The sequence below is a fragment of the Balaenoptera physalus genome (genome assembly GCF_965194825.1).
Source record: "Balaenoptera physalus genome assembly, chromosome: 17".
Classification (NCBI taxonomy): domain Eukaryota; kingdom Metazoa; phylum Chordata; class Mammalia; order Artiodactyla; family Balaenopteridae; genus Balaenoptera; species Balaenoptera physalus.
Genome location: NC_138895.1, coordinates 76,499,408 through 76,527,337, shown reverse-complemented (window position 1 = coordinate 76,527,337; position 27,930 = coordinate 76,499,408). Strand labels below are relative to the sequence as shown.

General features: G+C 46.4%; 2 protein-coding genes across 3 annotated transcripts in view; one reads left to right on the top strand and one right to left on the bottom strand.

Annotated features, from left to right (window-relative positions):
* Positions 1-25,196, top strand: OC90 (otoconin 90; the record flags this gene model as incomplete). Its single annotated transcript, XM_082433884.1, has 12 exons — positions 1-15; positions 1,682-1,908; positions 3,994-4,106; positions 6,040-6,168; positions 6,321-6,362; positions 7,630-7,680; positions 10,054-10,101; positions 11,954-12,007; positions 13,688-13,804; positions 14,446-14,617; positions 17,248-17,354; positions 19,878-25,196. The coding sequence occupies 12 exons, from the start codon at positions 1-3 to the stop codon at positions 20,168-20,170; spliced, it is 1,368 nt and encodes a 455-aa protein (XP_082290010.1). The 3' UTR covers positions 20,171-25,196.
* EFR3A (EFR3 homolog A) overlaps positions 24,834-27,930 on the bottom strand; it is a 96,107-nt gene continuing 93,010 nt past the window's right edge. For both annotated transcript variants that reach the window (XM_082434078.1, XM_082434077.1), the window contains exon 23: positions 24,834-27,271. In XM_082434078.1, coding sequence (XP_082290204.1) covers positions 27,166-27,271 — 106 coding nt within the window. In that variant the 3' untranslated portion in view covers positions 24,834-27,165. The remainder of the gene's footprint in view (positions 27,272-27,930) is intronic.

Sequence of the window (27,930 nt, the reverse complement as noted above, 5' to 3'; positions counted from 1 at the left end):
ATGGACATGAGCAAGGTGACTCTGAACAGCTATGGGATTAGACAGTGCTGCGCGTAAAACTGCACTTAAAATGTACGTATGACTAAGTGCAGGTGCCCTGGAAGCTCTTGAATGAAAATGCATGTTTCTATAAACACATACACATACACATAAACCTTAAGGTGGCTTTTTCCATCAGCGTAGAACCATTTATTCATGTTTCTGATTAGGCTGTGTGGAAACAAAAGGTGGGAAGGGAAGTTTGAATGAGGTAGGAAGAAACTGGAAGAGCAGTGAACAGTCGAGGTGGACGTGGTCCTCACAAACAACTTTGGATCTCCCCAAGCTCCCTACGACGACCCTGTGCGTTTAAATCGGTGCTATGGGGTCACCGCGTTAAGCACCTGACGATCATCCAATCAGAAAGGCAGACAGCAGAGAGGGCGACCATGAGTTGTAGAGTCAAAAAGGTGGATACTGTTTTCTTGCCAGTTTTGTTTGCAAGAGCACTTTTGTTTAGGATAAGTCATCGTTGCTGGTGGATACCTCGGGCATGTCTCTGACCTTCTATTTCTTTACCCATGAAAGGGAGGTGACAGAATGGCATCTGCCTTACAGGATTAACAAGAAGTTTATGGGGGGGAATTCCCTGGTGGTCCAGTGGTTAGGACTCCGAGCTTTCACTGCCAAGGGCGCGTGTTCAATCCCTGGTCAGGGAACTAAGATCTGGCATGCCCCGTGGTGTTGCCAAAAAAAAGCAAAGCAAAGCAAACAAACAAACAAAAAACCCAAGAAGTTTATGGGATCATAGACCAAATGAAAGCTTTATAAAGCATTACTCACTCAATCAGTTTTAACTATTGTGCTATTTAAAGCACTAACACACCATCATAAAGTAATTATACTTCAATAAAGATGTTAAAAATAAAATAAAAAATAAAATAAAATAAAGCACTTAACACAGTTTCTGGCACATAGCAGGTGCCCGCAAATTATTAGTGTCTGTACCCCTTCTCTTCCTGCACTGATTCATACTTCTTTATTGCCAGGACTGTATCATTAGGAATCCATTCAGCAAACTAATAGTGACTTAAATAATAAAGACGTTTAATGATCTCACATAAGCCATCTGAAGGCACCTGCATTGGTGCAGTAGCTCAACACAGGTATCAGAGACCCAGCAGGTTTGTTCTATATTACCCCACTGCTACCCTCGACATAATAGTTTTTCAGCTTTAGGCTTGGGGCCTCATGGCTGCAAGGTGGTTGCTGCAATTCCAGCCAGCATATCCTCCCCATATTCAAGTAAGGAGAAAGGTGTAGCTCAGAAGGGCCCTCTCACATGCCTTTATGCTTTATTAAGAAAGAAACATTTCCCAAAAGCTTCTAACAGACTCACCCTTAGGGTTTTGGGGTCATATTTGGGTTTCATGCTCAGCCCTAGACTAGCCCTTGTCGTGGAAGCATGGGATTACCATGATGAGCTGAGAATGACTATTAAACATTCCCAGGGACTTGGGGAGGAGGTTACCTTCCTTGAGTGCTTTTCAGTTTTGTTGGTAAGGAAGAGGGATGAATGGCCGTCGGGTGGGCAACCAACAGGGACCACAGCTAGTAAACCTGCTTCCCTTCAATTGTCTAGAACTGTCCTAAGTACACAGTAGGTGCTTAGTAGGTGACAAGGCACCATCCACCTGGGAAGGGGGCTCCCTCCTCAACTCTGGCTCCTGGTGCACCCTCCTCCCCTCCCCCAGACTGCCTGGGCTCCCACTTCACCTGGCTACAGGATGTCTTCACCAACTTCCCCGCGCTGCTCCAGTTCGTGAGTGGTATGAAGTGTGTGGCTGGTCTCTGCCCCCGGGACTTCGAAGACTACGGCTGTGCCTGCAGGTTTGAGATGGAAGGGCTGCCTGTGGACGAGTCTGACAGGTGAGCACGACCAAAAGGTGAGCTCATGGAGGCCCGGCTGAGGCTTGGGAAGAGCACAGATGCGGAAAACTCCCTTGGCTTCGTTTGTGTGTGCAGGTGTATGTGGGTGTGTGCAATAAAATTTAAAATCTTAGAAGCATCCGGGGTTGGCAAGGATATGGCAAATAGCTACTGGTAGCAGGAGGGTCAATTAGGACAAGTTGGTGGTATCTGTTAAGAGTTTTATGCATGTCAAAGTAAAGGAGCTGTTACAGTGGAGGATTACTGGACTGAATGTCAATATTATGACATAGTATGAGTGTGTTTCATGTTTGGTAATTGCAATCATTGTTGCTTTTGTTGTGGTCATCCATGTACAATGCTTGGTGTCAGTCTATTTATCTCTTGTAAAAATAAAATACAGTGTGTGTGTGTGAGAAAAAAAAAAAAAAAAAGAGTTTTATGCATGTCACCTATAACCCAGTAATTCCAATTCTCTGTTCCTAAGGGACTCTGTGATCTTAGGCACGTTCTTTTACTTCTTTGTGTTCCATTTATTCATCTATTAAATGGCGGTAATAATAACACCTACCTCATAGAGTTATTGTTTAGAATTACATGACCAAATACAAGTTAAAGTGATTGGGATTCTGCCTGGCTTATTAAGTCTTCAAGAGTAGTTGCGATTGATAACAATATTAGTAGGGCTGTAGTAGTAGTAGTGATAGTAGTAATAGTACTGTGGGAGTCATAGTCAGGCTGTAATAGTAGTAGTAATAGTAACAACATTAGTAGTAACAATTGTCTAGGTAGCTATAGTAGTATTAATAGTAATAGTGGTAATAATAGTAGTGACAGCAGCAGCAGCAGTACTAGTAAACCGGTGGTGGTGGTGGTGCTGTTAGTAGTAGTAGTAACAGTAGTAGTAGAATAGTTGTCACAGTAGCTGTAGTAATAGTAATAGTAATAATAATAATAGTAGTAATAGCATCAGTGCTAATAAAACTGTAATGGTGGTGGTGGTAGTAGTAGTAGTAGCAGTAGGAGTAGTAGTAATAGCAGTAATTGGAGCTATAGTAACTGCAGCAGCAACAGGAGTGTGGAACCAGGAAATTGAACCCACATCTCACCCCTACTCCAGGACCATGTCTACACCTCACTGGTATTATATTTGTGCCCAAATCCAGTGTGATAAAGTGTGTGCTTTCATCTACACAGACTCCCAGAAGATAGGGAAGGATTCCCATTGGTGTAAGTTGTTTCTGCACCAAAAGGGCAGTTTGTCATTTCTGGGGCCATAAGCCAGCTCGTTGACATTCAGAGAGGCGGAGTCTGATTCTGTTCCGGGCACGGTGCCAGAACCATTTCTGGGCATGTGTTTTCCTTTCAGGTCCTCCCTTACCACTTCCTTTAGTTATTAAAACACCCACAAACCTAGAAGTCAAAGAAATGAAGCAGTAATTCATCCCTGTCTGAATGGTCAAAGCATTGATGGCCAGAACTGGCAGAATGGTGGGCCTACCCAATTTCAATTACTTTTCACATTGCAGTTGATGGAGGTGGGAATTTCCAGACTCCTGGAGGATAGATTATTTCCACCTTGAACTTGCACGCCAGATTCCAAAAACAATTGCCATAGTTTATTGAGTGTCAACCACATGACAGGGTCTTTATAGACATTCTCTTGACTCCCCCAAATTCTTACGAGTTAGGTAATGTGAGAAACTTAGTAGCTTGCCCATACAGCTGCCTGCATATCTTCTTCTTTACATTGGTTTTCACTGCTTGCTGCATGCACTGCAAGAGCCACCTGACTCCCTTGTTTAGTGTCAGCCTCTCCCTGTGATCAACCTTGACCTTGGCAAGTTACAGAGCTTTATGTGTTTCACTTTTCACATATGTAAATGCTCATAAGAATAATAGTACTTGCTGCATAGGTAATATAATTCAAATTCAAATATCGTGTGTGTGTGTGTGTATACACTAAGCATTTGGAACAGGCCACTGCCAGAAACCAACGAGAGACACAGAATGATCATGTGCTGCCTGCCCCTCTTCTGACCCTAACCCACACTCTCACCCTGTCCCTTCCCCATCCTGCCACAGCTGTTGCTTCCAGCATCGCAGGTGTTATGAGGAGGCTGCAGAGATGGACTGTCTGCAAGACCCCGCCAAGCTTAGCACAGATGTCAACTGTGTCAGCAAGAGTATCACCTGTGGTGAGCATCTCCAGGTGTCCCAGGAGGCTGGGCTGAGAAATATCAGTTCAGAGATCGCAGGCCCGGGCTCCCAGGGTCCGCCCTCATCATCATCACCATTGGCAACATCACTGTGTGTACTTAGAGCACTACAAGGGCCAGATCTATGGCATCTGTACCTTGCATGGAGTAGAGGCACAACAAATTCTTTTTGAATTGAAACAATGGCTGCTCAGCAGATTATTTGATCTACAATTTTATGCTTGTACCAAGCCTGGGCGCTTGAGAAGAGCAAATAGCTTACTACTTATGCATTGCGTGATTTAGGGGGAATACCCTGACCTTCTACTTAACAACTGGGACCCTCAAAATGGGGAGGAGGAAACCTGCTTCAGAGATTTGTTATAAAAATTAAGTAATGCAACAATGTTACATTTTAAAAATGTAAACAATGTTAAGTGTAAAACAGTTAATATGGTGACTGGCATCTGTTGAGAACTCAGTGACGGAAGTGGAGTCCACGAGGGAGGAATAAGGCTGGTGTGGTTGTAGGAATCAGGCACACACGGCGGTTCAAATCTCAGCCCTCCACATTACTAGCTGTGTGACTCCAGGAATTTTATTTCATGTCTCTGGACAATCCCGGCAGAAGAAGTAGAATAGGCAAAGGCATTGAGGGAAGAGGACCATGGCACGCTGGGGTAGTATATTAGGGCATCCTCTCTGAGTGCCTGTTATGTGCCACGGATGTTGTACACAGCAACTCTGATCGTCCTGACAACCCTATCAGATGGGGGTCATCATCCCCAGTTTTCAGACAAGGCGAGGAGAGCTCAGAGAAATTAAACAACTTGCCCAAGGTCACACAGCTGCCAAGTGGCTAAGGCAGAGTTTGAGCCCAGGTTTGACTGGTCCCACAGTCCAGGTCACATGGGCTGGCTGGAGTTCAGAGCATCAGGAAGGGTGTAAGTTACAAGGTGAGGAACACAGCGAACACGAAGAAACGAGACTCATTCATTCACTCGCTCAACTCACGCGCGCTGAGCACCTACACCAAGTGTAAGACAATCGCCTACGTGTTGGGGGTACCCTGACCTTCTGGAATTTCCTCTTGGTTGTCAGACACTGAAAATGTCAGAAACAAATCATATGGTATGTTAGATAATGCTAAGATCTGCGGAAGAAAATAAATCAGAGGAAAGGCATAGGGAGGGCTGGGGTGTGGGTTCCTTTTTAAATAAGAAAGTCAAGAGAAGCCTCCTTGGGAAGATGACAGTTGAGCAAAGACTGAGAGGAGAAGGGATGCTAGCCTGTGGCTACTCAGAATAGCAGATGTTGGAAGCAGCCTGTGGTGGACCCCAGGCTCCAGGTGCCTGGTGTGTTTCAGAAACAAGGGGGACAGTGGGTCAGAAGTGGGGAGACGGGGGAGGAGTGAAAGAAGGTGAGGTCTGAGAAGGAACAGGGGGCAGTGGCATTTACTTTGAGTGCAGAAGTTGCTCAAAGTTCTGAACACACACACACACAAAGGTATAGTTTGACCTGGGTTTGTAAAGGACTGTTCTGGCCCCTCAGTGAGAAGAGGCTGGGCAGCCGGGGAGGAGGCGGGGGGACCCGTAAGGCCACTCACATCACCCAGGCAGGGGATGATGGGGGTGGAGTGGAGATGGGGACACCTGTCAGACTCAAATAGGTTGAGAGTAGCTGGTAGGATGGCCTGGTGGATCGGGTGTAAGTGCGGGGGAAAAAGGAGTACCTATGGCTCCCGGGCTGGGCCCACACGGCTGAAGGGATGGAGCTGGCGCGGATGAGATGAAATTGGCGTGGGTGAGATGAAGAAAACCGCAAGAGAATCAGGGCTTTGGGGGCAGAGCGGGAGTCAGTTTTAGAGTTTGCCTCACCTCTTGGGATTCCCAGTGAGCTCTTCTGGTCTGCTCTGCCCTTGCTCTGTGGACAGAGTCCGGGGACGCTTGTGAACACCTGCTGTGTACCTGTGACAAGGCTGCCATAGAGTGCTTGGCTCAGTCCAGTATCAACTCTTCCCTGAACCTTCTGGACACGTCCTTCTGTCTGGCTCAGCCTCCAGGTAGGAAGATCTGGGCCCTGCATCAGCGGTGGGGCTGGCGATCTGCGGCGGGAGCTGGTATGGGACCAGTCGTTGCTGCGTTTCTTCAGATGCCAAGTCCAGTGCCTTCTAACATTCTCCAAAACCACTTCTCTAATGTGCTTTCTCTTCAGAGACAACCAGCAGGAAAGAGCTGCTGACACTTCTGCCCAGAGGTAAGGTCTTCTCGGGAAGCTGCTCTTGTTTGGACCACAGGGCTCTGGCTACTGATGGGAATGGGTGGATACACCTCCTCCACCCGGCCTGCCTCCCCGAAGCTGGAGTGACCCATGGCACTGAAGACGTGCCCACATCCCCCAGCCGGAGACGCCATTACTTCTGATAAACTCAGTTCACACCCAAAATCAAATGGCCCTTTCTATGTAGACAGGTGTGAATTTAATCCAGTTAGGATGAAGACCCCAGGTTCTTTCTCTCGGCCTATAATTGTAAGCAGGACAGGGTCCAGTGCTCAGATGGGGCAAGGCCCCTCTGAGCGCTGGGGGCGCTCCTGGCCACTGAGGCCTCCTGGGAACAGACCAGCTGTCCCCCTCCTCCGCCCCCCAGAGCCTGCAGCCCAAGGAGCTGCCTGGATCCAGGTGAGGCCCCTTGAAGGGGAAGCTGTATTCTCATGTGTCACTTTTCAGGACAGAGTAGCCTCCTTATAACTGTCTACTGAGCTAAGCAAGGGATGATTCTGACTCTAAAACATGCATCTTATGAAAAAAGTGAGAGTTAAGTTTATGCCCATCATTCCTTGTCTGCCAAAGTTCCCACGATCTTTCAGTCCCGATACTGTGGGTACCTGGGGATGAGAAGTTCCAGGTGCACCTCGGCCAACCACCCCTCCTTTCCCGGGGCCAGGGTCTCTTTCTCAGAATTAGCACTGCAGTGTTTGTTAAAGAGGAAGCCGATATGGCTGTGTGTGCGTGGATGCAGGTGTGCCCGTGCCTATGAGTGTGCACGGGTGTGTGCACGTGTGGGTTTGTGTATGGGCATGTATAGGCTGACGCGTGTGTATGGCTGCGTGCGTGCGCGCGGGTTGTACCTCTATGGACTTTCTGTGTCAGCGCCCTTTTCTCTCTGCCATCTGCCTTCCCCTTGAACAGAGGTTTTCTCAAATTGGGACCACACTCCATAGGCACAAACCTTTGGAGTCTGCAGCCCTTTCGTCGCCACAGCCTGTGTCCAATGGTGTCGCCTTCTTCCCCAGAACCCAGCCCTGGCTGGAGTCCCTCCCGAGGGGGGGCCCTTGCTGGGCACCCCTGTGTCCTGGGCGGTGTGCGAGAGGCAGAGGTATCCCGAGGCGGGACAAGCAGCCCTTCTGGGAACATCTTTTACAGCCCCTTATCCTCCCGCCTCATCCAGCCACCCAGCCTGTCCTTGGGGACCCTTGGCACTTGCATCCCTCACTCGTTGCTCCTGGGGGCTCTCTTTTTCCAGTGGTTCCCGTGGAGCCCACGGACTCCAGCCTGACGGCCCTCTCAGGAGAAGGTGAGCAGAGGGGGACCGGTATGGAACCCAAATATCTGTGGGTTTTTTTTTTTTTTGTAGAGTAGCTTTCTTTTCTTTTTTTAAATTTTATTTTTTATTGGAGTATAGTTGATTTACAAAGTTGTGTTAGTTTCAGGTGTACAGCAAAGTGATTTATTTATACATATACATATATCTCTTCTTTTTCAGATTCTTTTCCCATGTAGGTTATTACAGAGTATTGAGTAGAGGTCCCTGTGCTCTACAGTAGGTCCTTGTTGTTTATCTATTTTATATATAGCAGTGTGTATTTGTTAATCCCAAGCTCCTAATTTATCCCCCTCCACGTTTCCCCTTTGGTAACCATAAGTTTGTTTTCAAAGTCTGTGAGTCTCTTTCTGCCGTGGTTTTTTTTTTTTTTTCTGCCGTGTTTTGATTGTGCCAGCTGCCTGCTTGCTGGGATTATCTCCCTTAAAATGCTCCCTGCCTGGGCTTACAATGGAACTGCCTCAGGAACATTCTAGAAACCCTCTTACTTCCTTTTGACTGCCAAATCTCTTCTCTACTTGCTCAGCTTTCTCCCACACTCCTAGTCCCACTTTAGGAGAATTGTCAGATAAAACACAGACCCCGCCCTCGACCATCTGACATTGAACTTCAGATCAACAACACATACTTTGTTAACATAAGTTATGTCCCAGGATTTGCATGGGACTTACTTCTACTAAAAATGTATCTTTTCTTCATGCGAAATCCAAATAGAACTGGGCATCCTGGATTTTTATTTGCTAAATCTGGCAACTCTTCACCTCAGGGAGATCACGCTGCACACCCACCGCCCTACAAGTCCGTGTACTGCTCTCTTCTGCTGTTACTGCTGCTGCTTCTGCCAGGTTAAAAGCAGAGGCTCATGTGTTCACCCCCAGCCATCCTCCATGTCCAAGGGCATGTCATCCCCAACGGCTTCTGGACAGCCCGTGCCTTGGAGACCAGGTCCAGAGAAAAGAGGAAATGGCACCAACGCCAAACCAAAGCTCCACCATACGCCCTGCTTCCAACCGGCAGCCATTCCCAGCATGCCTGGCAGTGGCCACGTCCCTTCTAAATTGAGGATAAGCTACGGGCTTCACGGCCCCGCCAGACAAGCACAAAATAACCCCAAATTCGTACATTTTCCACTTTCTTCAGCCTGAACCATCACCCCTTTGTGGCACAACCCTGGAAAAGACTCAAAGTAAATAAGGTTCCTCAAGGAGTCTAGAGCCTAATGGGAGGAGGTGAGGGGGTACACCCTCATCTTCGCTCCCCAGCGCACTCACACTCTCCCCCTCACATCCATGACCTAGGCAGTGGCCACAGATGCCCTCAGAGGAGGGGGCAGCCTGAATGCGGGCTCAAAAATCAATCATGCAGGTGCAGGTGGGACAGTTTGTGAGGAAAAGATCTGGGGTTTGTAGTTGTTCTCACCATCATGGGATGAAATTATGTTTTGGAGTCAGGCAGATTTGGGATGGATTCCCTGCTCTATTTCTCATCTGTGTGACTTGGGAAGCGTGGTTTAAGCTCTTTAAGCTTTAATTTCCCCTTTGCATAAAGCAGGTATCAGCTTTTTTTTATGTTAAGGGCCAGATAGTAAATATTTTAGACTTTGTGGACCAGAGGATCTCTGTCGCAACTACCCAACTCTGCCATTGCAGCAGAAAAGCAGCCATAGACAATCTGTAACTGGATGGGTGTGGCTGTGGTGCCAATAAAACTTTATTTACAAAAACAGGCTGAGGGCCGGGCCATAGTTTACCAATCCCTGGAAAGGGATGATTATTCCGGTCTGTTGTGGTGACCGAAGAATGAGACAGAGCATGGGAAGATTCTGGACCAGCATCTTCTTCCAAAAATTCTAGTGTGACTATAAAAAACCGCACACAATGTCAAATCACATGCAGGATACTGGACGACTTGCCTAAAATACATAATCTCATTTAATGCTCATACAACCCTATGAAATAATTGCTGTAACCTCCATATTGAGATGGTAAATTGAGATGGAGAGGGAAGTTGTCCAAGCCCAGAGCTGGGTGGTAGGGCTGAGATTTGAGGCCGCCACTGTCTCCATCCTTACTTCTAGACCTAAACTGCCTCTTCAGCTGCCTTCCCCAACAAAGCCATTCCAACCAGGGGAAATAATGGCCCTTTCTCCCAAAGAGGTCATTTGCAGGTCTCTCTGCCTAAACACAGGACTGGCCCTTATCTGGCCTCTTGTCCACTGAACTGGGAAGTAAGGGAGCAAAAACATCCAGACGTAGTCTGATCAGATTGCCATGGGCCTTCTCTCCTCTGCCCAGCTAAGGTGCTGAGCTGGGTTGGTAATTGAGATGTGGTGGTTTCTTTTCACAGTGGCGGCTGAGACCAGAGCTGCCCGACTGACCATTCTCTCCAGGACAAGTAAGCAGAGGGGACTACATAGGAGGACAGCAAGAAACCCAGTGGAGAAATGCCACCTAAATATTTGTGTTCAGTTCTGGTGACCAGTTTTTGACATGGCCTGGAGGAAATATTATTATACCCATTTTGCAGATTATATCGGAAACTCGGGCTCTGGGAGGTTAAAAGCTCTGTCATTCAGCAGTGACTTGTAGACTGATTTCTAACCCCAGACTTCATTCAGGCTTTCTGTTATACAATAGTGATTCACAGAGAACAACCTCCTGCTTAAAAATACCTAGACCGAGATGTCATCAGAAGAATTAACATATTTACTTTGCTTGTGGTCATTAACAACCATGGCTCCTTTATTAATAAGTATAAATAACGGATAATAACAGTTTACTAAATACTAAGAGTGACTAAGTAAACAAATGGATTCCTTGCTTAATAGGCAGTGACATTGTTGGGGACCTCCGATGTGTCGGCGGGTTCCTAGGCCCCTATGCACCTTCTCTGAGTTAATCCTCCCTCATCCTAGAGACCCGCTGTTATCCCCATTTTACGGGTAAAGGAGGAGCTCTGAGAGGCGGGGTCATTTCCCCAGGGTAGTACAGCTTAGTATTCCTTTAGTTCTGAATCTGTACATTCTGCCTTTGACGAGAACCCTCTGCCCCAGCTTAGAACTGCCGAGATTTTCTCTCTTTGTTGAGCATTCGTGTCCACATCAGGAAATGTCAAAGCCTATTTTCACATAACATCATCATAAACTTGGTCTTTGGCACATTGAAGTTAAGGCAGTTCCTTCCTTTCTGAAGCATTTTGGAGTTCCCACCTCTAGCTCTCTGGGGTACAGCCAGAAGGGAAGTAGTAGCCTAGCATAGTGGTTAAGTGGGTCAACTTTAGCCAGGTGGCCCAGGTTTGCATGTCACCATTTCCTGGCTCTGTGACCTTGAGCAAGTGTGTCCCCTTTCTCATTTGTGAATGAAGGTGAGCATAGTTCTAACTCACGGGGTTGTTATTGAGTTAATGTAATCGAAACACTTAGTGCTGTCTATGGCATGTAGTAAGTCTTAGTTCATCCTGGCTGCTATAACAAAGTACCACAGACTGGGTGGCTTATAAACAACAGACGTTTATTTCTCATGGTTCTGGAAATCCAAGATCAAGATGCCAGCATCGTCAAGTTCTGGTAAGAGTCCACTGCTTAGTTATGGACGGCTGGCTACCTTCTCACTGCATCCTCACATGGGAGAAGGGATGAGGGAGCTCTCTGGGGTCCCTTTTATAAGGACACTAATCCCATCACAAGGGATCTGCGCTCATGACCTAATCACCTCTCAAAGTCCCATCTCCAAATGCCATCCTATTGGGGGTTAGGTTTCCATATATGAATCTGGGTGGGGGGGAAACACACTCATTCTATAGCATACTAGAAGCTTGATGACTGTTAAACAGCAACAAATTCATTTCACAAAGAAACCAGGGCCCAGCAGCCTTCCTGAAGCCACACCACAAGCAACTGGAATCACACAGTTCTGCTGCCTTATTCTCCCCTGTTCAAAAAATGTGATTTTTATTTGTTTATTTATTTTCATTCAAATTCTGGAGAAGTCTGCTTTCTCAAAGTATTTCAACAGACTCACCTGCTTGCAGCATGACAAGTTGCGGCTGTGTTTATCAGCAAGCCTGAGTCTGGGGGTTTTTTAGCTCAGCAGGGACCCTGCCCTCACCAGCTCTCCTGGGAGGCGACCAGGGGCAGAGCAAGGAGCACGTTGCCTCCTGGGCTCAGCGGGATGGGAGCTGCCTCTGGAGACCAAGATGGGACAGACTGGAGTTAATGCTTACTCCCTCTCTCTTCTTCTGGGGACAGAACCAGGCCAAGTCCAGGAAGACACAGAAGATGCAAGGGCCACACCTTCTCCAGGTAAGCATGCTCAGCTTTGTATATGTTGTATATATTGTTGTCCCCCATATATTTATGAAATCAAGTGTGTTCCCCAGAATGAAAGAAATCATTGAAGCCGATTTACTTTTATATCCCCCAGCCCAAAAGTAGACAAGTGAAATCAGAAAATAGATCCATTAGTAGGAAGATATTGAAACCTACCTGCTAAAGAGATGCATTTAGAAAAATATAGAAAACTGTACTTAGTTGTCTATTTAAATCCACATTACAAAAATAGCTACTTTTAATATTTGAGGATGCTTTCTTCCAGTCTGCCCCAACCCACAGTGAGCACATCTGTGAACATAAATAAAATGAATTTGAGATCACTTGGCAGCCATGGTTTTGCAGTCTGAGTTGCATCTCTTCATACAATGAGATGATATTCCCCTGACATGAAATATTTTTCTGTAACATGATTTTTAGAGGCTGTACAATGGTTTCTTGTATGGAATCCTATAAATTGTTTAATCAATTATTTCCAACATGTGTTATTATAAATAATAGATATGCACTTTCTTTATGCCCATCCACTTCTGATAAATGCCTAGAAGTTGAATTGCTGGATAAAAGGTATAATCATTTCAGGGCTCTCAATATGTTGCCAAATTGCCCTGGAGAAAAATTGAACCAATTTACATTCATATGCACACGCCAGGGGCCAATAGCGCCTACTATTATTTAAAAACAAGGAAACAAAAAACCTGTACCCATTTTTAATAGAAAATAAAGGTAGCTCATTATTTTCCACTGTTCCCTCTGATTCACCTTTGTGGGGTTGGAGAGCTGGGCAGGATACTAAACCTAGGAGACTGAGGTTACGACAGGACTACTAAAGGGCTGCTTCTAACCCATCAGGACCAGTGTTGAGCAAGCTGAGACAGAAGCCCAGATGTATGAAGCAAACCAATATGGTGGATTTGGGGAAGGACTGCAAGTCAGAGGCCCAGGTCTTACCCAGAGCGCTGGGAGCTGAGCCTGGGTCAGCAGATGAGTGGGCACATAGCCTGCCGAGGCTCCCTTGGTCTGGACCACACTGGGCTGGAGATCTGGCCTGTGGGCTGGAGATCTGGCCTGTGGGCTGGAGATCTCCCTGCCTCCAGCCAAAGGAGCTGGTGGGACTGAGGTCTGAGAGCAAAGGGAGATCCAGACAGGGCCAGGGAGCCTGCATGGGGCAGGCAGAGCCACATCACGGGCAGCCTTGACGGCCACGGAGAGGACCTTGCACTTAATTCTGAGTATGAGGAGAAGCTGACGCAGTGCTTTGAGGAGTTTGCATTACTGGGTACTGTGAGTTGGCTTAATCGCTCCACCATTCTTTTTCTCTCTTCACCCGTGAGCATCATCGTGGACCTTCACTTGGCAGGCTCATGATGGTAAACACAGCACAAATACAGGCCTGAGAGGCTATGACTTTTCTCGCCCACGAGATGTCATCCAGGTGGTCTAGCTCCTGTCAGTTTTAATGTTATCGTAGGAAATTTGGAAATTCTCATGTAGTGTCCATGGATCCCTGAGGCTCTGCCCTGATGCCTGCAGACCCAGTTTGAAGACACTCTCCCGATGCTTTGTCTGCATTTGGCCCTGACTACATGTCCATCTGCAAACCTCTTCTTGAACCACTTTTCAAATATGGACCATAAAGGTATGTGTTTTCAGGGTCTGCAGAGATTGTTGCCACAGCTAAAGGTGTAACCATCGTCCCTGCCGGCATTAAATCTTTGGGGTTGGCTGTGTCATCCGTCAGAAGTGGTCCTGAGGAGACATCTGGAAAAGGTGAGCAGAAGCAGGCAGAGATGTCTGTCCTCTCCCGGCCTTGGGATCCTCCGGTGAAGTCGTTAACCAAGCCCCTTCGGCTACCGCATCGTACTGTGACTGTCCCACTTGGTGCCACTAGGAGGCGCCATCCCTCCTGCCGCTTGAGCACTTCGATTCTCAGAGCGGGCAGGTGAGCCTGCAGCCATCAGCTGCTGGAGGCCGAGCCGGGGAAAGGAACGCCTGACCGAGGGCTCCTGTCGCTCTTACTGGCCCTGAAGGGAAGAGCTGGGCGTCATCCGCAGCATGGTTTTGCTGGAAAGAGTGAAACACTTGGGTTTGGATGGTTCTCCTCCTTGGCTGTCCTCCCTCGGCTGCCTTAGCAAAGGCCCCGCACCGGCACGCAGCCACAGCCGGTGGGACACACAGGGCTCTGCTCACGCCTGGGCGAGCCCTCCACGCATGCAGGGCTCTCGAGGGGGAGGTTGGGGAGGAGCCCTGCGCAGGCCTCCGGCTTCGTGGTTCTTCCCCCTCTGAACGGAGGACAATGGAGTTTGCACAGTGGGCTTTTGCTTAGCTTAGCACAAGTTGCAGGCTGAGGAGGAGGGGAGAGGAGAAGGAGGGCAGAGACAGAGAGACAGAGAGTCCTTGTTTCTCATCAGCCTGTGACAGGTTCACCTTCCTGCACCTGGGAAGCGGGGACAACGCTTGGGTGATGCCACAGCTTGGAGAGATGCTCTTTTGTCTGACATCCCGGTGCCCGGAAGAATTTGAATCTTACGGCTGTTACTGTGGGCAGGAAGGACAAGGCGAGCCAAGGGACGCTCTGGACAGGTACGGCCGGGCAAGGATGGCGGGTGGGCGGTGTTGATGCTGCAGCGAGAGATGATAGCCTTCCTCGATGTCGGACATCGCTTGGGGCTCACAGAGAGCTCGCCGAGTGGCATTATTTCACTCAGGAGGGCTTGTTGCCATTATGGTCCCATTTTCCTGATGAGCAGTTGAGGCCCCGAGGCTGACTTGTCTGAGGTCCTTCAGCCACGAAGGGGCAGAGCCGGGCAGATCCAGATCTTTCGATTTGGTCTAGAGCTCCACCACGAATACTGCCCAGCTGCTCTAAGAGGGTCAATCTGCAAAGACACTTCAGAAGACCCCAAATCTGCCTATTTTGCAACGAGCAGCATGTAGAATTGGGGTCCCTAGTTGATTTGCTCTGCAGGATGACACACTGAGATGAGCTTCTCAACAACTTTTAGGTGTAACTGTCAAATGTTTTACCTACTGTTCTTTGAAGAATTTTCACTGACCTCATGCATTCATTAATTTATTCCTTCATTTATATAGGCATTCAGCCTACATTTGTTGTGCTTTTGCTCTGTGTTGGGCACTGTGCTAGGTGCTGGAGACATAAAAAGGATTAAACCTAAACAAAGCAGATTAAAACAAGCTGCCTCTGCCCCATAGGAGCTTGCTGAGTGAAAGAGATGGACAATTCAACAAAATACCACCCACTACAACAAATGCAGTGGGGACACAGAGGAAACGATGGGGAACTCAACCTGGAGATGAGTTAGAGAAAGGTTCTGAGAGCAGAATTGATCAGGTTTAAAGACTGATTGCACGTGAAGACTCACCCAGTTCACAGCCAGTTAGAGCTCTAGTGAAATTGTGTATGCCCGCCTCCAATGTTGGGCTTGCCAGGGGAGAATCAACAACTATAGCTGAGAGTGAAAAAGACAATTCTTATTGTAGTTAACACAAAGGACACAGTACCGGCAGGAACGTGGAACATGTCCACTGCAGGTCACGTGGCGTCTTCATGGCTGTATGACTCACACACCCACCTACCTCCACAGTAGCTCTCCTGTCTCCACTGAACAGTCATCCAGCCCCATCATCCAACCTTTGCAGGGCATTCCAGGAAATCAGGGGCTCTGCTGCCCAGGCAGACTTCAGAAAATTTACCTCCCACCAGGTGATACTAAAGAAGTTTTTATTCTAGCAAAGTATATACCACACTGTGGAATCACTGTGTTTTCATCATGGGGCTTGACAACATGCCCTCTACTCTCCAAGACAGAGAACCATTTAAGGATTGTTCCTGAGTCCACAGCACTCAGTGAGATAAGGCAAAATAGAAATCTAGGTAGCAGTAGTCACTGTGTTCTGTTGAACCCTATGGAAAGAATATGGGGGTGCTGTTGAAGAGGTTTCCTGACTACTGACCTTATTTCACAAAAAATATGAGATTTGACCAGGCAGGCAAGTGAGCTATGATACGGCTTCCTTGACATCCATTAGGAAGAAATGGAAAAATGGAAAGCCATAGCCTTGACCAAGGAAGGATTAGTCAAAATGGTATTATTTTCTGCAACGGTGTTTTTCCAAACCATGTATACTTTATATTCTGGGACACCTGAATGGTTTTCAAGGGTAGTTGGATCATATATGATTTCTGATTCACTGACTTTAGATTTTAACTATTATATTAACTATCCACCGCCACCCACCCCAGCCGAATGCCACACAAGATAGTGGCTCGGCTGTCCTAACAGCAGAATGGGGGCTGCAGTTCTCATCCCACACAGGCTAATGTGATGTGAGAGGTGGATTGTTCCTCCTCCGACTGCTGGCACCACAGAATGGGTGGTGAAGCCCATACGTGCCCAAGCACAAGCACTACCAAAAAGCCACAAGTCTGCCTGATCCCAGCTCCGGCTGTGGTCTCCAGGACGGAGTGAGAGTAACTAAAGGACAGGGGAGAGTTGAAAAGAGAGGATTTAAGGAGCAATTGTAGCCCCCTATTGGTTGGAGCCATCACAAGTTCCCTCGGGATGTCCATCAGCTGGGGGGACACTGTGAGGCTTTATCAGGCCAGATGGGTGGGTCTAAAAAGCAAGGACATGATTCATTCTCATCTATTTCCTGAGGCCTTGCTCTTTGCTGGACACTTTCCTAGATGCAGTTCTTGATTTACGTTCGAGATAGTTACTCTGTTCTCTTTTAAGGCTATGGACAAAGGGGGTACCTTATGGATGTGAGATTAACTGTTCTATTATGTAAAAGGTTGGAGGGAGTGGGTTATTTCTAGCCCACATGGTATGCTAGAAGTGGTACCCCTTCCTCAAGACTCTTTATTTCCATCTTTTGGAAAATTATTGTAATAAATATGCAAGTCACCCATCTTTTCAGTCAACAGATTCACAATAAAAACACCAAGTTTTTTAAAAAAGAGTAAGATACATCCAGTGTGATGGACACTGCCTTAGATGGGGCATCCTTGTGCAGTCCGCAACCTGAACAACCATACATGGTGGCCCTTGGGATGTATATACATCAGTCCAGTGGCACTGGAAAGGAGGCACTGGCTTCTCTCATTAATATAGGGAGTATGGGATAAGCAGGCCTGGAGTTCTGGGGACAGCTGGGGGCTCTGGGCAGTAAGCGATTTTCCTTGCTCTTAGGTGCTGTTTGTCCCATCACTGCTGCCTGGAGCAGGTGAGGAGGCTGGGCTGCCTGCTCGAGAGGCTTCCTCGGTCACCAGTGGTATGCGTGGATGGTACCCCCAAGTGTAAGTGCTATGAGCCAGCATAGTGGGTTGTTCTTTCATTCAAGTCAGCATCAGGACCACAGCTCATCTTATAGATGCTTTCCCAAGCACTTGTTCATCTCTAATGTGATTTAAAACGTTTCTTAACTTTGAGGCACACATTAGTACTCCTATTCCACTGAGGAGGAGACTCAAGTTCAAGAGGCTAAGTCAGCTGACAAAAGTCACAGAGCCAATAAGAGCAGACGGGGAACAATGTAAATTACCCATGCTTATCGAGTGCTTCCCATGTGCTCTTCTGAGTTTTTCATGTGTATTAACAGAGTTCATCCTCACACCAATCCTATGAGGTAGCACCACGAGACTTCCCATTTCACAGAGGCGGCGACTGAGGTCCACGACCACACAGGTAGAAGGAGGTGATAGAACTGGGGCTGGAACTGTGAAACCATAGAGCCTCAGACGCAGAACCGAGTCTTCACTGTGCCAGTGGGTCTCTTTCCCTGAGAAGCAGAACGCTTTTCCCAAGTGAGGTCCCCTGAGGAAGCCCATAAAAAGGGGAGTGTCTCCGGCTGAAGGAAGAGGTGGGCCTGCATCTCCACTCCTCCCAGGTGTGGAAGCCGGAGGCGCCTCCATGGTCATTCAGGGCCTGGGGGGTGGGGGGGCAGGGGGGAGGGGGACATTTAAAAACAGCCCCACTCCCAGGAGCTTCACTCTGCTGGGCTTGCTTTACAACTGGCTTCATCTTCATTCTCTGGCTGCATTTCCTCATGTACATCAGTGGATGTATTTCCCTTACCCTTTGCAGTTTAAAAGGAAATGGTCCCTATAGCATTTCTCGAGAGCCCTGAGAGGGCTTGTCTCACCCTCACTTTTTATCTGGGGAAGCCCCAGGCTGAGGCTTCAGTGCTACCTTGTCCCTCGGCCTCCGGGAATCCTGACCTTGGAGGATCCTGTGTGCCTCTCATCTCCCAGGAGGGAGCTCTGTGCTTTACATATCACTTACTCATTCATTCATTCACACAATTATCTGCTTATCCAAAAAACCTCCCATCGGGACCTAGAAACACAGTGAACAGACATGATCCCTGCCTCAAATTGCTCACAGCCCGGAAGGAAGAGAGACAAGCAAGGGACTCTTCTATTATCATTAGTATTGCTACGAGGTGGTACAGGTGCCCGGGACCGTGGTGAAAGGGGTTTTGAGACCGCGGAATACGGCAGCCAGGATGGGAGAATTTGGGAGAAGTTAGAAGGGCAGTGAAGGAGGTTTTCCAAGAGGTTAACAGGTTCCCAGGTGGCCGCGCTGGGTGTGGGTGTTCCAAGAAAAGGGAAGAGAAAGATTGTGGCCTTTGGGGAACTCCTGGCAGTTTGGGAATGACACGTGGTTCTGTATTTCGGGAAGAGATAGTGGGAGTCGTGGGACCATGGTGATGCAAGGTGAGGCTGGCGAGACAGGTACCAGATCACGAACCCAAGGCTGAAACATTTACATTTTGTCCTCTAGGGGGTGAGAAGCCAGGGGTGGGTTTAGAACCCATGAGTGACAGGATCAGATGATCGTTGTTGTCTGTGATGCAATCACGCCCTGAGGTCCCATCAGCTCAGGTAAAGGCGCCTTCATCTCTCTGGTCTCACTGAATCCAGGAAGGTTGTGTGTGTCGTTTGAACCCCTACAGGGCTTCTGTGAACTGGTTCCGACCCTCTGTGAGCCCTGAGCACCGTGTCCTGTAGCAGCTGCAGGTGGCGGGTTGTGAGAAATGGGGGCATCTCGGAGCCTGCTCCGGGCCACCCCACATAAGGCACAGGGGCCCAAGCGCAGAGCTGCTCTGGGGAACAGGCTCATGTCTGGGTCCACTCTGCTCTTCCATGTCTCCTCTTTCTGCTTCCTGCTGTGGAGATGCAACGAGTATGTCTGGGGCTGATGTGAAGGCCAGGGTAGGAGACGTGGAGGGTCAGCGTGATGAGAAAAGGTCTGGTTGACCTGGTTGATGAATACTTTGCGGTAGGATCAGAAAAAAAACATTAAACAGACCAAATACGTCTTTGAAAACCACAGACAAGGAAAACGTCTGCAGAATGCTTGCCTATGTCCGAGCACCTTCACACACGTTATTTCCTTTGAATCACACGCGTGTTCTGCACGCCAACCCGCACTACATGCAATTGAAACCTTCAAGAAATAAAGTAGGGTCACCGGACTGAGCAAATAAAAATACAGATAGCAAAAATATATGTATTTCTGCTGTGATAGTAAGAACCATAGGGTGGGATTCGATGGGAACCCAAAGGAAAGACACTCCCTTTAGCCAGAGGGGCTGGAGGAAGCTTTCTGGACCGGGGGGTGGGGGGGGTGGGGGAATGCCGGGTGGATTCCTGATGTACGAGTATGCGCTAACCAGGAGGAGAAAGTTAAGAATATTCCCAGTAGGGAATCAGTGGACGCAGGACCAAGAGGTGCAAGGTGGAGCCGGGGAGCACAGGGCGGAAGGGCCAAGCATCCTGCGGTGTCTCAGGTCTGCTGCTCTGTTCTTGCCCCCTAAGGTGTGGGGCAGAGCCTGTGCGAGAAGCTGCTTTGTGTCTGTGACGAGACGGCGGCTGAGTGCCTGGCCTCCGCCTTCTATAACCAAAGCCTCAAGTCACCTGGCAGACAGGAGTGCCAGGGCCACCGGCCGTCCTGCGAGGACGGCAGCATTTCAGCTTCGTCCCTTGGCTCCAGCTCTGAGGAGAACAGCGAGGAGGCCCCGCCCCCCAGGGAGGGCCTGAGAAGAACCAGAAGATTCCTGGGGAAGTCACTTGGTCTCCTGGGGACCAGGCCACAACGTGGCCCCAGATAGATTCCCAGAGAAAATGACCATCACACCCTGTCGTTCTGTCCCTCCTGCTACTGTAACCTCTCTGGGCCCATCTCCATCCTCTCTGTCCTCAGCAGAGGCTCAAAGCGGGGAGAGGCAGGAAGACCCTTGCACACGTGCATTGTGATGTTTGTCAGCTCACATCCGAATGTGTCTTTGGAGAAGGCAAACGAGGGGGTGGTTATACGTTTCCTGGAGGGCACTGTAGGGGCTCAATAAATATTCCCGTCAATGTTTCTTTGTCTGGTTTGGTTTTGAAGATACTGGTACATGAACGGATGGCAAAGGTGAGATGGCAGAGGAACGGAGGGGGAAAGATATCTCCACTCCCCAATCACTGAAAGCTACTTTTTCTTCTATTAAAAAAATACAGAAGGGAGTATGTTTAATCAATCTTATGAGATCACCTGTGGGTCACCAATAACCCACCAAAGACATATGCCAAGCACGGAGATGACAGCTCTCCGGTGTGTTATTAGGAGAATGGCCTCAGCCACCTCCATGAAGAATCGCTGATAACCCTGTCGTGGGTCTGGCAATACTAAATTGATTTAAAAAAAAAAGATAGGGTTTATCCCAGTGGCTGGAAGTTTGGGGGAGGCCAATGCCCACTCGGACACAGACAAATATAATGGGAATTACAAAAAAACGGAAATTATATCCCTCCATTCATCCACCCACTCATCCATCTGATTATTGAGATTTTACTGTGCATCAGGCAAAAAGGCAATGTGCCTCCGGAATCCCCTGCAATATTTGATAAGGACACGAACTATAGTTCACATCACATCCTTGGTTCTCTATTCCCATAAATCACGTGTCCTGCAGTGGGAAGATACAGGGTCCCTGCCTGCTCCTCAGACAGGCGGGAAAGCAGAGCCTCTGAAGAGTTTGTGTTCGTGACCTTCTCATGGTGCGGAACTATCCTGACGTTAAAGAATTGAAAACCTTAAGAAATCAAAAGGTTGTGGTGCCAAGCCAGCAGCTGATACCCTTCCCTACCTGCCAGCGAAATCACCTGATGGGCACCTGTTGATGAATCCAACACATTGGAATCTTTTTTTTTGCATGGCATGTGGGATCTTAGTTTCCCAACCAGGGATCTAACCCTTGCCCCCTGCAGTGGAAGCGTGGAGTCTTAACCACTGGACCGCCAGAGAAGTCCCTCACATTGGAACCTTTTGAATAATGTGACCTTTTAAGTAACAGCTTAAAGTTGGGTCCTCCCAGAAGCGCACCCTTAGACAGGGACTTGAGAGCAAGTGGTTTATTTGGAAAGTGCAGGAAACGCTGAGGGGAGAGCAAAGAGATCAGACGGCAGAGGAACGGTAGCCAGTGAAAGCTGCGTTATCAAGGCAGTTGCCACTGGAAGTATAATACGCATAGCACACACACACACACACACACACACCCTGGAGAGGAGACAGATCACCTTCTATCAGATCAGTCTCTACTCCCGTGGAGGGCGATGTCTCCTGCCTGCTGCAGCTGGGGGCCGGAGGCTCTGGCGGCTGAGGAAGCCTTTAGGCAAAGAAACGCAGGTGAGAGTGGCCGGCAATCAGCCCGCGGGCACAAGAGCGGTCAAGGCGAGGCGTGCCACCGATGGCACTCCCTTCCTTCAACCCAGCAGGTGTGTGCCGAGTGTCTGCTTCCCATGGCCGGCACCGTGCTGGGCCGCCCACAGGTATGGTGACCGCCTGCCTTCTCTGCACCTTCACCTGAGGCAGCTGAATGTTGCTGAAGGACTAAAGCAACTGAGCTGACCCACTTCACTTGAAGCTCATGACCACAAAAACCTCAAATGGACGCTCAACCTTTTCTTAGTAAGCTGAGTTTTCTGCTCTCCAAGACAATTGTTTGGTCCCTTTCCTCCTCTCCTCAAACCTTCCACACCTCCCCTTGCTCTCAGCTGAGAATTGTCCAGAGCGGAAGGGCCTGAGATTTTACCTTATTTGTAACTTAACAAGTTGGTCTGCATTTCATGGATGCTGGCAGAAGATACGAGATGCTTGGGTCAGAGACAAAGGACTTTATTACTTACAGTAATGGCAGTAGCCTGAGTATGAGTATTTATGCTGGTTCCTCAAGCCCTGGGCCAATGCAAAGAGGGTCAGGTAACACCTACACACAGGGTGGGTTTCATTACATAGGGAACCTAAAATATTTATAATTGGCCACAAGCCTGCATTTTACCCCAGAAAAGAGATCATCTGTATTATACAGGACAAGAAGCATGTCTGCCCTGGGCTTCAAAGGGAGATGCCATCTCTGTGTTCCAAGTCTGTAGGATGTACTATATCCTTAAAAAAGATAATCCAGAATAAAGATAGTGTCTTTGTTCACAAGACATGCAGAAATGCAAGGCACATGGCAACAATGACCTCACCTAATACTCCACTGAGAAAATTGAAGTTTTCCAGTGGGAATGTCCTGATCTTCTAGCCACCAAAGCTACAAAATTACCGGCGGTCTTTGTCTTCCTTCTTGTTTCAATGAAAAAAGTGTTCCTTATTCATATCAAAGGTCAATCCCTCCACCTATGCTCTGGATACAGTACCCCCCATTGCCTTTTCCAGGGCTTGAATCCTGCAAATATTTCCTTTTTATTCTGTATCAATTCATCCCTCTCTTCTTCTGTATCATTCTAATCAGCATGCAAACATGCCCTAAAGTCTCCCATCTTTAAAAAATCTCTCCCTTGACTCATTAAACTAAGATGGTGGAAACATGAAATTATAAATCTGATGCTCCTAGATTTAGTCTTGTCCTTAAATACCACACTAGGTGGTGCTATATTGGATATCTTCTGCCTGACTTCACATCATCCAGCCCTACCTCACTCCAGATCCTGCCGCGATAACCAGTTGCACACAGGCTTCAACCTGCCTCATGCGTGGGGGTGGAATCTGACAACGCCTGCCTTCTGCACTTCTACACTTCGTGCATGGGACGCAGGACTTCTCTGAGAAAAAGGCATGGCACACCTTGGGAAACTGCCCAGTGCGCAAGCACACACAATCCAAAAACGCGGGGGAGTGAATGTCCACAGGGCCACCCTTGACCATGAAGAACAGAAGCCGAGGGTACATGCTTCCCCAGCTTTCGTCACCTGGGTGGACAGGTCTGAGATTATTTCATGAGACTCCTGTCCAGTAGGATGGATCTCCAGTCACCTATGGTGCTGGCAATTCATAAATAAACCCTCTTAATGAGCTTTTTCTCATTCCACTTCACGGGTCCAGTCCCTCGCTGGGGTTCCTTGGAATCACTTCCCAGAGCAATTCCTACATGTAAGCCTTTGTCTGAGGCTCTGCTTTGGGAGAACCTAGGCTAAGTTACTGGCTCCCTAAGTCTGCCTGTGACTCAAAGTGTAAGTACAAAGCGAATGTAATGTAGCAAAACTAAGAGGCAGAGCTTGATGCTGCACACCGGCTCTGCTTTCTCATTCATGTGAACTTATGTATCAGATGAGAGAACAGGACGCAACAAGTTACAGCTGAAAAGAAAACACACGAGATAGTGTATCACACAGGCTGCTCGTTTTACACCTAAAGAAAACAGGTTCAGAAAACTGGAGTGACTGGCCTAAGACTGCAGAACTGAGACAGCTGCCCAGGTTGCTTAAGACGCTATGCATAGTGACCTCAAGGATTATTAATGACAAACACTGACTCAGTGTCTAGTCTGTGCCGTGTAGGCATGACACGAGGAACCTCTTCTAAGTGATTCATTTACCCCTCAGCAGATGACCTCTGAGGGCAGAACATACTATCCTCATTTTACAGACTTCAAAGCTCAAAGTTCAGTCACTTGCCTAAGGCTACTTGGCCAGGAAGTGGCAGCGTGGGATTTGAAGCCAGAGTCCGTGCTCCTCATTGCTTTGCTAAACTCCTAAAGGAAGTCCCTGAAGCCCATCTGGCTATGGTGGGCTTTCCTGCCAGCGGTAGGAAAGCAGACCAGGTGGCAGAGGGTACTACAGAGGAGCTATTTTTTTAGAGAGAGGCTTCATGTAACTTATACAGCAAAGGGGTAGGGTTGAAAATACAAACAGTAAGACTGATGCAGAGGTGGAAACCGTGCTTTCGCAAGCACACGCTAAGAGCTTAATCTTAGCTGTATCTTACCACGACTGCAGTTATGGTTCTGATTCTTCCAATGTATGTGAGGATGAATCCATTTGGCAGCTTGATTTTCACTGAAGTTCTTCATTTTTAACTAAAGCAAAATAGTGAATACGTTTAATTTAATAAATGCAATGGCTATTACAAAAATGTACTTATACAGAAGTAATTTGATTTTGTTTTATTGCTTACATATGAATTGCACAGTGAATTGTTACATTTCAAAAAACTCAATTCATTACATTTAGTACATATATTGGTATGAATAAAACAAATTAGTACCATTTTCAGAAAGGAAGAAAAGAGATATTGTGAGGAAGGGGAAGTTAACTGCTGGTTAAGTACAGTATTATGATTCTAAAAGATAATGAGTTCAGAAGTATTAAGGAAGTGTGTGTGTGTTTAGCTTAACTCCAATGACTGTATAAGCAAAGACAACACAAGTATAGGAGGAACATTTCAATGTTAACTATTCAATGTCAAGGAAAAAAATGAATGATATAAGCAACAGTATACAGCAAAAAGAGAATGATTAACAGTTTTTATTAAGAGTTTTAAATATCTACAAAAATATAGCAATACAGTGAATTTCAACACATCCTAAACTTTCAGTATCCAAACTGGCTGTAATATAGTAGGCATACCTATGACGTGCAGGATCTCCTGCAATCTCCTGGAAGGGACAGAAAGCCTAAGAAAAGACCCCTCATTTCTTGGGAATCGTTGTTAACAAGACCAGTTCAGTAATCTAGGATATACAGAAGTCTACTGTGATTTAAAAACAACTACTACAGGAAAAAAATCCCACAAAACCCAAATCTACAGTTTACAAAACAGACCAAAAGAGAGGTGTGATAAACATTAACTGAAATGGTTTTCCTTTACATGCTATACATGCATTTTTAAATCACAGAGAAACATGAAATTTTGTAGAGCAAAGTTTGTTTTGCATGAGTGCAAATGAATATATATCTTCTTTTCTTATACTATTAAATTATATATATTTTTTCATACAAAAGCACACAGTGTTAATCTATAAAATGACATCCAAGTGGATGATGATTGTTTTTGCATGTCCCCCTGCTTAGATTTTTACACAATCTTTCTTTAGAAATACAGAAGAAAAAAAGGGAAATTAAAAAAACATAAAACTTGGCCTATTAAATGGTGAAACATTTTACCTGGTCAAGAGGTAAAGTTACAGTGACAGCTGCAATGGGGCCATTTAACCCCCCAGGTGGTGACTGCACTATCACTTGGAAAACAATGCCTTGTTTATCTACAGTGAGTAAACCACCCAGGATGCTTGAGTATCATTTAATAGGTTTAAAAAGACTAGGATCTCCTGCAAGATGTTTCAAGATGCTGTACTTTGGCTTAAATATTCAAAAAAATTTTGAGTATGCTTGTTCTATTATTACTTCCTCACTTTTTTGTTTCTACTAAAGGTGCCCAAATAATTGTAAACACCAAGTAATAACATGCCTTCCTTCACTGCAATTTTTCAAACAAAATCTAAAGCTAAAAATGCAATTGTTTTTTGGGTTACAATTTTTGATATGTATATTGTTTTATGTAAAAGGGAATCAAATCTGAAAAGGTAGTAGAATTATAAACAGATTATTTTATAAAAATGTCCTAAAAGAATTTTATGAGTTGCAAAGAAAATTGTTCATTTTTGCCATGTGATGGACTTCACTAAAATGTACACAATTTTAAGAATTTAAGTCTGTCAGCACATGTAATCTTGGTAGCTTAAATCAACACAAGCTTAAATTGACGATCTGTAGCACACTTGATTGCTAAACCCATAGGCACTCTCTTCAAATGTAATATCACAAATCCTAGACAGAGATGCATACAAGTTGCAGTTCAAATCTTACAAACTGAAAGTCCATTTGGGGCATTTTTTGACTATGAGGATTTAAAAATCGCACAATATTAAAATGTAAATTAATATGCTCTCAACAGAAATCAAAACGTACACACTCTTCACAGGTGAACTAGTAGCTGTTTTAAGTGTCTTTTTTTCCTATACTAAATATATAGCTCATTTAATTAATGGAGCCACAGCAAAGTACTACTATAATTTCAAAGCATAGTCTGTAAACTAATACATCTAACGATGTAAGAAATATTGCACAGTTCAGTACTCCAAGAGCAAGCTCTAAGACTCTCAAGTAGAACGGTCAAACTTTTGGCGGAAAACACAGTATTACAAGAACTAGACACTTTAAAGTCGGAGATTTTAGTGTCATATTCTAGGAATACTACTCAGTAAATGTCATTTCCACAAACAAGCTGAGGAATGACTGTCACATAGTGTTACAGCGAACGAACAGAGGGATGCCCAGCACGACGTCTACAACACGGGGACAAAGAGCCACAGAACAGCTGCAGCTCCAGGATTAGGAATATATTTGTATGGTTTTGCTTTTGCAGATAAAGAAAAACAACAGCAATTCTAATTTTAAGCAGTTGCGTAGGTGTCTAAGAAATACAGTAGACACTTCATACATCTTCAGCCCTCTGAAGGCTTAATTTTTTTTTAAATTACATGTTTGTGAAAATTTTTAAATATACTATTTAACAATTAATGTGAGACCCATATACGTTCAATTTTAAAAGCCATCAGGAACCTCAAAAAAAAAATGAACATGGCATAAACCTATCTTCAAAAGTACTCTAAATCATATAATATAGCTGCAAGATATCTAATCTGATATGCCAAGCATTCGGTTAAAAGATAAATTCCACCATAATTTTCAAGAAGTATGTTAACACACATTAAGTAAACCCTGAAAACTCAGCTTGGCCCTAAGTTTTAGGCTTCATGCTGAGGTCTTCGCGAGCCACTCAGTACACACACAGATCTGGAAACTTCATCTCGTAGACCGGGACAGACTGGTATTGGGCGTGCCCAGAAGTAATGGTCAGTGTTCCTGATGGACTGGGAGGAGGGCTGTAAAAGAGCGAGGCATTGTCAACAGGCGAACTGCAAAGCTGCTCACGTCACAGAGCACTCCCGTTACTACCTGCTAGCAGCACAGAGTCTCCTTCACCGCAGGGATCAGTGCGACGGAGCTGCGGGCCAGCTACAAGCTGGCGTGGCACACAGCTCGCAGTGGTACCAAGCTGTCTTTAAGCCTACACTAGACATTCTCCTCTGAATGTATGTATACATAACTTTTACAGTGGGATTACGCTATACCCACTCATGTAAGCTTGCTTTGTTTCACTAGTAAAAAATCTTATATATACATATATTAACTTCTTTTGATGACCACCGCATGGTACTTCAATATATAGATATTATTATAACTGATTTACTTCAATGGACAGATATAGGTTCATTTTCATTTTTCATTGTCATAAATAATGCTGACAGGTCTATTCTTATACATAAATTTTATCCTGTCTCCTTGGTTTATAGTCTTACACACAGAATTTCTGCATCAAAGTGTATTTACATTTTTGAGACTGGTACATATTGCCATAACACTGGCAATTCATACTTTCAACATCTGAGTGTACCCATCCTCTTACACCATTATAAATATTGGGTATAATCATTCTTTCTTGTTATTTTAATCTCTGGCACTCTGGCAGGCAAAAGGGAAT